This window comes from Empidonax traillii, unplaced genomic scaffold (assembly GCF_003031625.1).
Source record: "Empidonax traillii isolate 1590-97213 ecotype Southwest subspecies unplaced genomic scaffold, ASM303162v1 scaffold824:size280585, whole genome shotgun sequence".
Taxonomy (NCBI): domain Eukaryota; kingdom Metazoa; phylum Chordata; class Aves; order Passeriformes; family Tyrannidae; genus Empidonax; species Empidonax traillii.
The window spans coordinates 254746-268001 of record NW_020956017.1 but is presented as its reverse complement, the minus strand read 5'-3'; the positions used below and the strand labels follow the sequence as shown (position 1 = coordinate 268001).

The 13256-nt window shown below is 42.3% G+C and overlaps 1 protein-coding gene across 1 annotated transcript; it reads left to right on the top strand.

The window, feature by feature from the left end:
• The first annotated feature begins 976 nt into the window (after positions 1–976).
• LOC114066891 (alcohol dehydrogenase class-3) lies at positions 977–11311 on the top strand. Its single transcript, XM_027901948.1, has 9 exons — positions 977–1073; positions 4025–4126; positions 5066–5207; positions 5811–5898; positions 6704–6923; positions 7444–7704; positions 8439–8574; positions 9470–9608; positions 11012–11311. Exons 1-9 carry the CDS (start codon positions 1062–1064, stop codon positions 11034–11036), a joined length of 1125 nt encoding a protein of 374 aa, XP_027757749.1. The 5' UTR covers positions 977–1061; the 3' UTR covers positions 11037–11311.
• Positions 11312–13256: the final 1945 nt, after the last annotated feature.

The following is a 13256-nucleotide window of genomic DNA, read 5'->3' as shown; positions in this document are numbered from 1 at the left end:
TGAAGAAGCCACTGGAAGCCTCAAGGCAATGGGACAGATAACCTTATCACACATCCTTTCATTCCTTCTCAACATCTTTCACCATATGCAAAACCTATATAATACTCTCATTGCCTAAGTTCCATTCCAGCTCAGTGTCAGCTTTCCTGAGCCTACACATTTAGTTTGTAATTTTAGTTATGATATTAAACTTTATGTTATTTTTATGTTATTTATTAAATGCTATAGTTATGTTTAAATTAAAGTTTAATTTTTCCCAAGTTGGGGGTATTGTCTAACTGTGGTGTTTTGCTAAGTTTTGTTAGTGTGTCACTGGGAAATAAAAATTCCATTTCTTACTGAGAGGGACTTGGTGTGTAAAATCCCAACAGCCCATGGCAGAATTGTTCCCCTGATCTTACACGCCCATGTCTGCAGACCTCACAAGAAGCCTGTCCTACCCTGCCAGAAGGAAGAAGGTTCTTCAGAAAATTAAACAACAGTGTGAGGAGTTTAACAATCCCGTGTTGTAGAAATAGCCCCTTTGCTTCAAAGGCTGACAGATGCAATGTCAAGAGGCACAGCCAAAACTTCCATCTCACTGCAGATCCCTAAGCCCGGCCTGGGAAGGGGATGTCTTCACCCAGTTGGAAACACACTTCTGCCCAGCAAAGCCTTCAGCACTGCAGTTTAGCCAGCCCGGAACAGATTTAGGTGCAAAGGACCTGCAATGGAGATACGGGCAGCTCCCACCTGTGTCCAGGTGAGATCCACAGGAGGTGCCAAGCATCTCCGGAGTGTGCCTGCCCCGCAGAGGCAAGGCAGGCACACGCACGCACGGCTGAGTTCCTCAGGGAATGCTGCAGGAGGGGCACATGACCTCCCGTTACTCGGGAAGAATCTGGGTAACCTGGAAAGGAAGACAAAAGGAAAAGGGGATAGGGAAAGGAAAGGAGCGAACCGAGGGAGGGAGGGAGGGAGGGAGGGAGGAGCCAGTTCCTTCGACCGCTCCGGGGAGAGAGGCGGGCGAGAGGGAGGCGGGCTCCCCTTTCCCCTTCCGCCGGCAGCCCGAGCCGTGCGCGATGGCGAGCGGGGTAAGGAGGCTGCTGCGGGTCTGCGGTCCGCGCTGGGAATGTCGCCCGGGGTCCCGCGGGGGCTGCCGCGCAGGGCAGGATGAGGCGGGCGAGCCGAGACTTGCCCTGCGCTGCCCTCCGTGCCGGTGCCCGGCCGTGCCGGGGGGCTGCCCTCGGCCGGGGGTGAGGGCCCTGCCCGCCTTTCCCGCCCCGGCGCTGCCGCCAGCGGGAGCCGGGACACGGTGGCGGGGGTGTCCCGGTGTCTCCGCGCTCCCGCCACACGCAGGCTCGTTTTGTGGATGTGAGGGCCGCGGCGACGGAAGGACGAGCAGAAGACCTTGAGCTTGGCGTGGTTTCCTGTGGGCTATGGGCAGGTTGTGGCCGGGCTGGCTCGAAGGAGGTGTGTGTGGGGGGGTGTGCTTGCTCACAAGGCCATTGCCCGGCAGGTTCGCTGCACCGCTCTGCGAGCAGCGCCGGGGTCCAGACCTACTGCTGATACCGCGCCTAATTCCTGCAGCGGGTCGGTGCCCTGGGCCCGAGCGGGATGGGTGGCCTCGCCTGGCCGGGCGCTGCAGGCTGGCAGTGGTTTCGGAGCAGACAGGGCAGCTCGGTTTCATCTCGAGTGAGAGAGCTGATCGTGTGTGTGTAGCTGCAAAGCAACCCAACAGCTGTGCTCCTGGATTGGTGTGTTTTTGTTTTTGTTTTTTTTTTCCCCCCCAGTTGTTGGCCTCAAGATTTTCAGCAAAGCAAAAGCAGAGGGCTTTGAATAACTAGAGGGCAGAAGATGAGGCTTTCCTGAAGTCCACTCTGAATAGTGCAGGGGCCTTGGTGGCTGTGTGAACTGACTGCAGTTTCAAGAGCCAGCTTCTTTAACAGTTTCTGAATCAGAATTTACTGTTTCAAAATGTGCTTCCAGATGTGTACTTCTGGTTTTAGGAAGATCAGAATTTATCCTCCTGTAAGGAGACTTTTTTGCCTCCCCTCTTTAATTTCGTGTTTAACTAAGCTTGTGGAAATAATGATTTTAGGAATGCGCAGTCTTCTGTGCAAGAGCAAGTGATGACTTAACAAGGGGAGGATGAGGCATGGATTGAAAACCAGTAAATGATTTACGGAATGATGGCTTCTCTTGCACTTTGTGCTTTGAATTTAGATTTTCTGGCAAAATCTTTGGTAGATTTAGAGATTATGACCGATTGCTCACCCTGTGATTCCACAATTGGTTACTTTGGCACAATCTGTGCATTTTTGTAATATTTACACTGGTAATAAAAAGCAGGACAAGGAGATTTCCTGTTTCTAGGTCAGGGATGTTTGTGTCTAACCTAGACCCTGCTAGCGGTAGGAATAGGTACCTGTTTTCTGTTAAAAGTTTTTAGGGCCTGCAGTATTTATTTTACCAAGTTTAAGCCTAGGGTAAACATCTGCAGTTCTGCTGTTACAGGTACAGTGAAGATTTTAACTGGTTCTGGCAAAGTCTGATACTGTTTGTTGTACAACAAAAATACTACAGAAGGTAATAGACTAGCCATTATTTTCTCCTGATCACAGGTGCCATTATTTTCTCCTAATCACAGGTGCTGAATCAGGCCTGCAAAGTGCAACAGGTGGTCTTGGCACTCTTACTTCTTCCAGACAGTGAAATTTCAAAAAGGCTGGGTGACTGTATGTCTGGTCTTGGGAATTTGCATTAATCTTCTTTCAGTGATACCATGGGAACACCACAGCTATCTTGAACACGCAAAATGTCATTTTCTTCTATCATTCTATAGAGTATGTTGGGAAATGCTTCATATTTCCAATAACAATGGCCTGGACCTTGCTTAACTGGAAGAAAGTCAGTGCAAGTCTCTGGTGTAACTGAATTATTCCAAAATACGTGCACACCATTCTGGAGTAGATTGCATTCCAAAGCAGTCTAGTCTGTGACAGCATTCCTCATCAGGTTTTATGTAGATAAGGTCTTGAATTTGATTTCACAACTCATCTGTGTGTCATTTAAGAAGCTATTCAATACCATAGTTGCTGAAAGATGTTCCTGTCAGAAAGCAAAATTCAGATTATTTGATGCACTTTCATCCTGAAGGACAGACCCGTAGTCATCTTCGTAAAACTGACCTCTGAGGGGACTCCAGGCGATTATCCTTTTAGCACCTGAAACTGTAATGCCTGCTGATTTTCTTAGTCAGTTGTGCATATGTACCTGTCCACAGGGTGTACGAATCCACAAGTTCTGCTCTTTCATCCAGGCTCTGCACCGTTTGGCTTCAGAAGCTTCCTGAGATGTCTGGTATGGTTGCAGAGCAGGATTTGGCACAGCAGGTGCCAAGAGCAGCGAATGAAGACTTGCTAACAGTGAATCCCTGCAGAGTTGTTAGTGCACAGTAACTCACTGACAGTAGCCTTATAGCAAAGTTTCTCTGGTCCCTGTGGATCACTGGAGGACTCTGCTGCATGCACACATCTCCTTGCCAAAATCGTACTTGGAAACCATAAGAAATTCACTCTTGATATGGGTCTTGGACCATTATGTGGCCTCCAGTTTCCTTTATGAACTTTCTTAACTTGGAATACTCTGTGCTTAAGGAACATACATGAAATGGATGCCAGTCTCTTACTTTAAATCAATTAAATGCATTATTACATTTATTATGCATAATCTTTGCATTCCTATTGCTCACTTCACTGCAGTATTTGAGTGTCTCCTAAGCACTCCTAGACTTATTATATTTTTTGTTCAGTAAGAGAATGACATCCTAATTTCAGATCTTGGTTTGCTCATTATTATTTAGCTTCCTGAAAGCAAATGTGGGGCAATTAAACCTTTGTGTTGAAATTACGAATTTCAGATCTGGGACTCTTTCCAAAAGCCAGTAGTGTTTCTCTCATTTTCTCACTTGGCTGAACAAGAATTATTTTAAATGAACTATACAACAGATGTCCTATTTTTTGTTGTTCTTTTTGTCCTTTAGGTTATTAAATGCAAGGCTGCTGTTGCCTGGGGGGCAGGTAAACCTCTCTCTATTGAGGAGGTGGAGGTTGCTCCACCAAAAGCTCATGAAGTTCGTATCAAGGTAATTATAATCATTTGTTCACTATATGTATTAGCTGTTTTGGGAGACTAAGTATTAAAGCTGAACAATTTGTTTGCCAACAGAAGGAATGTTGGATAGCATTAATTCATTAGTATCTCAGCTGGCCATACAAATAAGAAAATTATAGTATTTAGATCTTCTGTTTATGAAAAATACTTTTAATTTCTGCTGGTCTCACTTCACAGTCTGGTCTAAAGACAGTGGCTAATCTTGGGGATCGATTCCCGTTGTTACAGACCAAGCTCCCACAAACATCTGAACTGGGAACACTTTTGATCTTGTTTGAAGGGCAGGAGCTTGTGAGTTGTTGCAGCTGTGTTGTTGTTGCAGCTGGATTTTACTTCAGTCAGGCTATAAGTTATGGCTGCTGAGCCTGTGAGTGGTCTCTTGGATTCCCTGTACCCAAGTCTGTGATTCCATCAGGATTTTCCAGTAGCCTATATCTGCCAAAAAGTATACATTACGGTGAAACTTACTTCTGTGGAAACAGTCTCAGCATGGTGCTTAAGACCATGGATTTATGTACTTTATTTATAAAGTGGACTAATGCAGTACTGAGTGTTCTGTGTGGTCTCCCTGGTAATTTTACCTTTGAGAGACTAACTTAATTCAAACCTGAGATGCTAACCTAATTTGAGATGGCTTGGAGTTAAGAAAGCACTTGTCATCTTTTACCCCCTTCAATGTCAGAATTTAATTGATGGAAGTTATAAAAATGTGCTCTCATGTCTTTACTTCTTGAAAATAAGAAAAAGTGCCTTGCCAAGAGTTGAAAGTATTTTGGCCATATTACCAGTGCTGCCAGAACTGGTGAATTCGACTTGGCTGTTGTTCTGAATTTCTGACCAAGTGGTATTATGTAGATCTGTGCTACTGTTCTGTTCTTCGAGGTGTCTCAGATTATAAGTTTCTTCACAGATAGTTGCCACTGCTGTCTGTCACACTGATGCCTATACTCTGAGTGGTGCTGATCCTGAAGGATGTTTCCCTGTGATCTTGGGACATGAAGGAGCAGGAATTGTAGAGAGTGTTGGAGAAGGAGTAACAAAAGTAAAGAAGGGTAAGAAAATATCTTACAAGTCCTCTGCTCTTTTTAGAAGTGTTACTTTATTTCAAGGCCAGCTGTCAAACTGGGCCACTGAAATGCTGTATGGCAGGAGTTAATATAATGTTTTATTCTACGGTGTATGCCTGTGTGGATTCCTTTGTCTGTGAGATACAACACTAATCTATTCAATGTGCTCTTGGTTTAGTGCTTGAAAGAGCCCAGTATACCAATTTCTTGCTCAAAATCATATCAATATGTAGTTAGAACGCTGGGATTTTTTTTTTTTTTCAAATGATAGTTCTTACCTGTTGGTTTAATTAAAGGGCTTGAAGTGTTTAATCATGTTTTTTTCCTGTTGATCTGGGGTTGTTTTATAATAACATTTCTGTTTGTTCTGGAATGATGAATTTCTGATAGGCTGTCTTCTCAGACGTGATTGAAGTGGTTTATCTAACAGTCTATAAATGATACTATTGTGTACTGTAAACAGTTTTTTATACACAAAGGTTTAAAGTGAACAGAAGCTCACATAAAAACAACAACCATCAAATAACTTCATTTTTTTCAGAATGCCTTACTTGACTCAATAACTAGTCACATGATATTTTTTCTTAGGGGACACTGTTATCCCTCTATATATCCCGCAGTGTGGAGAGTGCAAGTTCTGTAAAAATCCTAAAACCAACCTGTGCCAGAAGATAAGGTCTGTATGGCTTTTTTTATTTTTTTGACACACAATACGTTCTTTGTTCAATGTATACCTGCTTTCGTTATCGAAAATAATTGACAGTTTTCTTCAAAGAATAAATCTGTTGATGCACCATTTAATGACTTGGAAAGAACATGTTTTAGGAGTCAGTTATACACTATTTTCCATTCTTCCTAATTTTTTTTTCTTTTCTTCCCCTTAAATAAATGTGTTTCTCTGTTTTCTTTGTATATGAAGGTGCAAGCCTCTAGCTTTTGTCCACAGTTTTGAAGACATAACTGCTGTGACTCCATATTTAATCCATACTTAAGGGAATCTCTTCAGGGAATTTAGCTCTTGGTAGTGAACACCAAAGCTTTCAAGTGGTACAAAATTATACAGATAATGCTTTTTTAACAGTTGCTTCCTAGATAAATTTCCAGCTCCTGTTCTGAAGAAAAAGTCTCACAAACCCAAACAAAGGCCCTAGTGACATCACTGACAGATGCTACTCAAGGGGAGGGTACTGAAGTAGGGGAAGATGGTGGTGTGGTACTGTAGCACAAGCAGTTAGCACTGGTAGCTAACAAGGCCAGCATGTTAATAAACTCCCATTTCTTCCACTACTTCCATGGAGGAATTACCAACATGAAGTTTTAGGAGTTTAGCATCTAATTTCTGAGAACTCCTAGGTTTATGGAAATGGTTAAAATATATGGGTGCAATTATGGTGCTGCCTCTCTGCTGCTTAGTGGATACTGTCTGGTAAGAGTATTTACTGCTTCAAACTCTGACTGCACTTTCCTGTCTTTGTCTTAAGAATTACTCAAGGGAAGGGAGTCATGCCTGATGGTACCAGCAGATTCACCTGCAAAGGAAAGCAGATTTACCACTTCATGGGGACCAGCACCTTCTCGGAGTACACTGTGGTGGCTGATATCTCAGTAGCCAAGATAGATGCTGCAGCACCTCTGGATAAAGTGTGCCTGCTGGGTTGTGGCATCTCCACCGGCTATGGGGCTGCTGTTAACACTGCTAAGGTAAAGGCTGTTGTTGCATAGCTTAGGAACTAGATTAGGACTGTAAACGTCAGGTACCAAATCTGTGTTTCTTCTTCCTCTTCAACTGATGAAGTTTAGCTAAGAATTTGTAACTTCTCTGAAGAGGCCAGATCAGGTTAGAAGAACCTTGATGCCCTTTAGTTTTGCATCCCTTCTGACACCATTTCTATATAAATTACTTTTCCAATTCACCTTCCTCTTGCTGCAAGTCATTCTGCTAGTTTGAAGCTCAGGGTGAGACAGAGCTGGTAGGTGAGTGTACATGAGTCTAGGGCAGGTTACAGGAGCCAGGTCTTTGGGGAAAAAGAAAAGCTTAGTACCTAAAGAGCTCTTTGGATGTAATTTCTATATAGTTTTCCTTATCTAAGTGGTAAAGTCTCATAGCCATATATATTTGCTTCCATTTTTTCCTTTACTACACACTTTTTAAGCTGCGTTTCCCACTCATGTGGAAGGATGGATTTTTTTCCTGCTGCTCATGACTCTGTTCTTATTCTAGGTGGAGCCTGGCTCTACGTGTGCTGTCTTTGGTTTAGGAGGAGTCGGGCTGGCAGTTATTATGGGCTGTAAAATAGCAGGAGCGTCCCGGATCATTGGCATCGACATTAACAAGGACAAGTATGCCAAAGCCAAGGAGTTTGGAGCTACTGAGTGCATCAGCCCCCAGGACTCCAAGAAGCCCATACAGGAGGTGCTGGTTGAGATGACTGATGGTGGTGTGGACTATTCGTTCGAGTGCATCGGCAACGTTGGAGTCATGGTGAGTGCTGCCTGGCAGGAGTGCCGAGAGGGAGGGACTAGGCAGCTGCCAGTGGGCTGCTCAGCTAAATAGCAAAATGCACTGCTTTCTTCTTACAGATAACATGCCACACTCATTAAATTAAATGGTAACTGCTGTGACTAAAAACGACAATTTACGTTCAATCCGATTACATAATGAAGGCAGCTGCTACTGCTTGGGTTGAAAGTGGCACTTATAACTTACAAACTTTTTTTCCTTAATGGGACTTCTTTGAAATCCTGAGGTTTTTGCATGTTGACAGTTGAAAAATTAACAAAACTCACATAAAATATATTGTACAATGAACAGTAAAATCTCGGGGACCACTCAGTGTTTCCACAATGCCTCAAGGATATAATTTCACCTTTGGGTATGTAGAAGTATTACTGAATGTAAGGCTGTGTTCTCAGGAATTACAACAGCATTCCTAACTGTCAGTAAGTAACATTGTCTGTGATTACAATTTATCTCAACTCTCAGTGGGAGTTCTGGGTGACATCTTTGGAAGCCAGGTGGGGTATAGAAAGTGCAAAGTGAACCTTTAACAGTATAAGGAATCTGAACCAATGGAAAATTTACTGTGATTTTCAGTGTATTTATTGTTCCTTAAATACTGATGTGATTAATAAGCTGGCAGAAGGGAAGTGCAACCTGTCAAGGCAGCATTGACATTAGCAGTAAATGCTCTGCTTTGTCCTGTCTCCTCTGTGAAGAGGGCTGCCTTGGAAGCCTGCCACAAAGGCTGGGGAGTCAGCGTGATTGTTGGAGTAGCTGCTGCTGGCCAGGAGATCTCTACACGGCCATTCCAGCTGGTAACTGGGCGGACGTGGAAAGGGACTGCGTTTGGAGGTAACTCTCTTTTGGTATGGGGATAAAATAAAGCTCCTCTGGGTTAAAGCTGGGAAAAACACACCACCTCATTTTTGCTTGTGCAAGAAATGTACTACTGACAGGCTATTCATAAATGATGTATTGGCTTTTAAAATAAAGACTTTTAAAATCTGTTACTCCTACAGACAGGGCACAAAATAACATATTGGTATGATATCTCACATATTCTGAAGGGAGAATATATATCTATGTGCTATTCAGTATTAAAGGAGTGCAGTACAGAAACTGCTTTATCACCAAGTGAAGGTTTGGTTCAGTTTGGTCCAGTGAAAGGACCTGGTCTTTGGGGAGATGGCAACTCGCATCAGGATGTTTGTGTTGCTTAACCACTAAGCAAATTGTGGGGATAACATGAGAATGTGCTATAAGGACCTTTAAAATAAAAACCAACAAGTGCTTGATAGACGTTTTCTGCTGTCAACCACATTGAGATTTTTACAGCTACTGGTAACTTGAGGGATTAATTGCTGAAGTTCATGAAAGTATTCAAATAAACTTGGAATTATTACAGTGCTTGTTGTTCAAGTAATACAAAACTTAATTGGGCAATAAAGATACACGTGGGGGCTGATAGAGGTGTCAAGTGTATGCTTTCCTAGGTGAGGGCTGCTGTTATTTTGAATGGTGAATCAATAGCTGGTGAAAGATCTGTGCAGTTGTGTATGTTTGGCCAAGGTGTGCTTTTGCCAGACTTCTTGCATTCCTGGGGTAGGACGGATTAACATGTCACTCATCTCAGTTCCTTTTCATATTGGTCACGCAAGTGCCTGTGTAAGGGTTGTATTTTTAATTTTCTGAAAGGTGGAAAATGGATGGAAGGGGGAAAAACCAAAGCATGCTTGCTTTCTTTCAGGATGGAAGAGCGTGGACAGTGTGCCAAAACTGGTGACTGACTACATGTCCAAAAAGATCAAGGTTGATGAGTTTGTGACACACACCCTGCCTTTTGACAAAATTAACGAGGCTTTTGAGCTGATGCATTCAGGAAAGAGGTAATGTTCCTAACACTGAAAGGTGTAGAAGACATTTCTTGATGAGACACTGTCAAAATACAGGTTCCCTGCCAACTGTCGTGTTTTAAACAGCGAGGCTGAAGGGTGACATACACCATGCACATTCATTCTGAGATAAGGACACTTTCTCTCAGCTTCCAGGCATGTGCCAAACACAGGCAGAGAGCAGAAAGCAAGCAACAGTATATAAGGGAAATACACACCTGTGTAAGGCTGATAGAGAGGACAAGTCAGTCTCACTGCTTTCAATGTCGCTAGAAGATTCTTCCTCACAAAATGTCAAGAGAATAAAGGAGAATTCACGTTAATACATTTTTACTAGTCACTAAGCTATTAGTCTATTGTAATTAAGTAGCAGATTCCAGTATATTTTTTAAATTATTTAGGGTAGATTACCAACACAGTCACCTACATTGTAATTTTTTTTTTCCATTGTAAAAATTTTTTTTTAAACTGGGGTAGAAGGTTCATATGTTAGGTTTGTACTTCTTCACATACAGCAGTTCCTACCTTTATTGAGATAAATGGCAAACTGGATTGTTCATACTGCAGACCTGGGCCATAGCTGTACAAACCTTCCTAGTGAGGCATAACTCCATTACATATTGGATTGACCCTACTGCTGGTTAAAAAACCTGCTGGATGTGCGATGAGCCTTGCTGCACTTAATAGCAGTGCAAGTTCTGATCAACTGCAAAAGCAGTGCAAAGTAGGGTGTTCTGATCAGAGAACGTGTTTGCACTAATGCAGGCAACTATGTTTATCCGTATTTAGGTTCATCTGCAGATGGATAAGTAGTTACGAGCATTATCTCCAGAAACCAACGTGATCTTTGTACTTGATCTCAGTCTGTATCTATGTATTGAGTAGGACTTTCTCAAAAGTATTAACTTTATCTGGTTTTTTACCTGCTTAGCTTTATCTCACGACTCCTATTATTCGTAAATCAGTTAACATAACTGCATTTGTTACAGTTGGAAACACTGCATTTATGCAAATTTCATCCAGCAGTTGCTCCCCTTTCCCGGTTACAAACTTCTGTATCGTTTCAGTGCTTTATTCTTACATGAGCGTGTCCTAGGAAATCAATAATGAAAGTTATTTAATATTTTCCGAGGAGCCTATAGAGAATGCTTGTTAATATTACTGTTCCTGATCAGTCTTCTTGGCTAGCTACTGAAAACTGACCCGTAGTTTGAAAAAGCATCCATTTTGCTAATAAGCATTACAAACCCATTTTTAACCAGGATTTTTCACAAATATTATAGGCATAAGCATAACTTTATTCTTACAAAAGGCAGAAGTTAAAATGAAAGGGAGGGGATAGATAGGAAGAAAATGGACTTACTGGTAACTTTTTTCTTTTTCTTTTCCATTTTAAGCATTCGAACTGTCTTAAAACTTTAGAGCCAAATGTGGATCTATTTGGCCAGCACCATGGTAACTGCCTTTTGATAATGGAACTTTTGATAGAGAAGAGAATCAAGCAAATGAAAACTCACTGGGACTAGGAAGACTACGTATTTTAGGGTGAGCATTCTGAGTATTAAATAACAAAAAACTGTTAACCACTGAGTAGCATTACAGAATCAGTCCTGGTTGTGGAGCTTCTATTTCTGTACTCCTTCAAATTCAATAGTGGCTAACTCAATCTACTTAATAAAAGCTTATTTCTAAACACAGTGTTGGAATTATTGAGCTTTGACTATGATTGTTGTGTCTCACTTGTTCTCCCCTAGTGATTTTACAGTTTGTGTACATGACAGAGGAAGAGTGTTCTTGAGAGTCAACAGCAAATGATGTGGGATTCACTGCACAAGGCAATTTGTTGAGCGCAGCCGGGGTGAGAAGCAGTGTTGTTTTGCTGCAGCCGTGCTAGAAGTGGCCAGAACTCCAGCAGTTCTCAAGCTTCTGAGACTGTTCTAGGACTACAATAGATTGCAGCATCCAGCTCAATCTTGAAGCCAACCGTAGAGCAGAGTGTGGTTGGATGTGTGATTTCAGTGTCCAGGGGTACCCATGTTCTCTTGGGAGGTCCATATTTTGCCTTATTTCCCATTTGTCTCACTGGCAGGCCTCTTGTGAAAGACCGTAGCATAAACAACTCTAGTCACTTGCTCTAGTAGTGTCCTCTGAGACTGCAGGAGGGCAGTTTTGCCATTTCCTTAAAGTTACTGGGAAATGAAGCAAACATTGCAGTCAACACTGCAAAAAGAAACAGCATGGAATTGTTACCTCCAGTCAGAAACAGGATCCATTCCACCGAAGCAGAAAATACTACTGTTAGAGCAAGAGTCTGCTCTTAAGGGGTGCAGGGGAACAACAGTATAGAGCATTGCGTGATGACGGCTTCGAGGTTTTGTGGGGTTTGTTTGTTGGAGTTAAGTCTTAAATTTTGGAGTGCAAGTTTTCTTAATCTAGTTGAAGTGATCTGACTGGATAAATTTCTTTGTATTGACATCTGGAAGCAGTGCCTCACAGCCAGAAAAACACAAGAGGAAGAGCAGAAAACAGACTGCAAGACCAGCCAGTTAAAGAAAAGTTAGATACATAAAAACTGAGTGTTTTTCAGTGAACCAAGGACACTGATTAAGAGAAAAGTTTCATGTTTTAAAGAAGCCTGGTCAAAACAACTGCTACACAGAATGCTGAATGCAAACCATAATCTTATTAGAAGAAATTCCCTCTCACCACTAACAACTGCCTTACCCCAAGACACTGCTATACAAGGACAATTACATCTTTTTCCATCTGTCATTAAAAAGATATCCCTAGAGCATTCTGAAAATAGTTGAGGTAGCTGCACTTCTAACTTCATTGCAGACAGTAAAGAGCAAATATGAATGTCATAAGAATTCAATTTTGAGCATCAGGAAGAAATAAAAAGTGGGTTTGTACCAGGAAAGTGAGCCCTCCAACACAGCAGTGAACTGTTTCTCAGTACCCTGTAGCTCCAGAAAGGCTGGCTGAACATCAGAAAGTTCAGTAGAAAACTTGCTGTTAAGCTGTTTCTGCAAGAGTACTCCATAAATACAAGATGTGATCAATACAATGTTAGTCCAGCATCCTGACAAACTACTCCCCAGCTGAACCTAAGAGATTTAAAATATTTATAATGGAACAGTTGTTCCTCTGTGCTAGATCAAGACCACACAACCATGTCTGTATTACATTAATACTTTAGAGAATCTGCATCTGAGAGTGTTTGTGGGAAGCTGGTCACGGTAAGTGAACAACAAAGACGTGCAGTGATACCAGAGCATCTGGGTCAAGGACATGCAGCTTCTTCCCAGTTTGAAGAATTGATGTTCTGGCCACGGTGTAGCAGAGCTTCCAGACTACTCTGTCCTGCAAAGCCCTCGATTGTATGGAGCATGTTTGAAATAGTTTTTTTGAAGTTGTTGAGCAAACAAAAGGACTCAAACACAATTGCATGTTTGATGGTCAAGGTACTGTACCGAACTGCACCATTGAGACAATAGTAAGACCTTCAGCTGACAAAAATTTTCCACCAAATGACTGTACATGAAATGTGCACGTACTCTGCTGGCTGTCGTGTAAAATATGCAGTTTCCCCCCTCTCCTCATGCTGTTACTTTTATTCAATACTGTCAAATCTTCTGTCTT

Bases quoted from the DNA above. Each gene is read 5' to 3' on its own strand.
- LOC114066891 (XM_027901948.1), top strand. The intron at 5,208-5,810 runs GTAAGAAAATAT...ATTTTTTCTTAG, and splicing joins AGTAACAAAAGTAAAGAAGG to GGGACACTGTTATCCCTCTA. The intron at 7,705-8,438 runs GTGAGTGCTGCC...TCCTCTGTGAAG, and splicing joins TCGGCAACGTTGGAGTCATG to AGGGCTGCCTTGGAAGCCTG.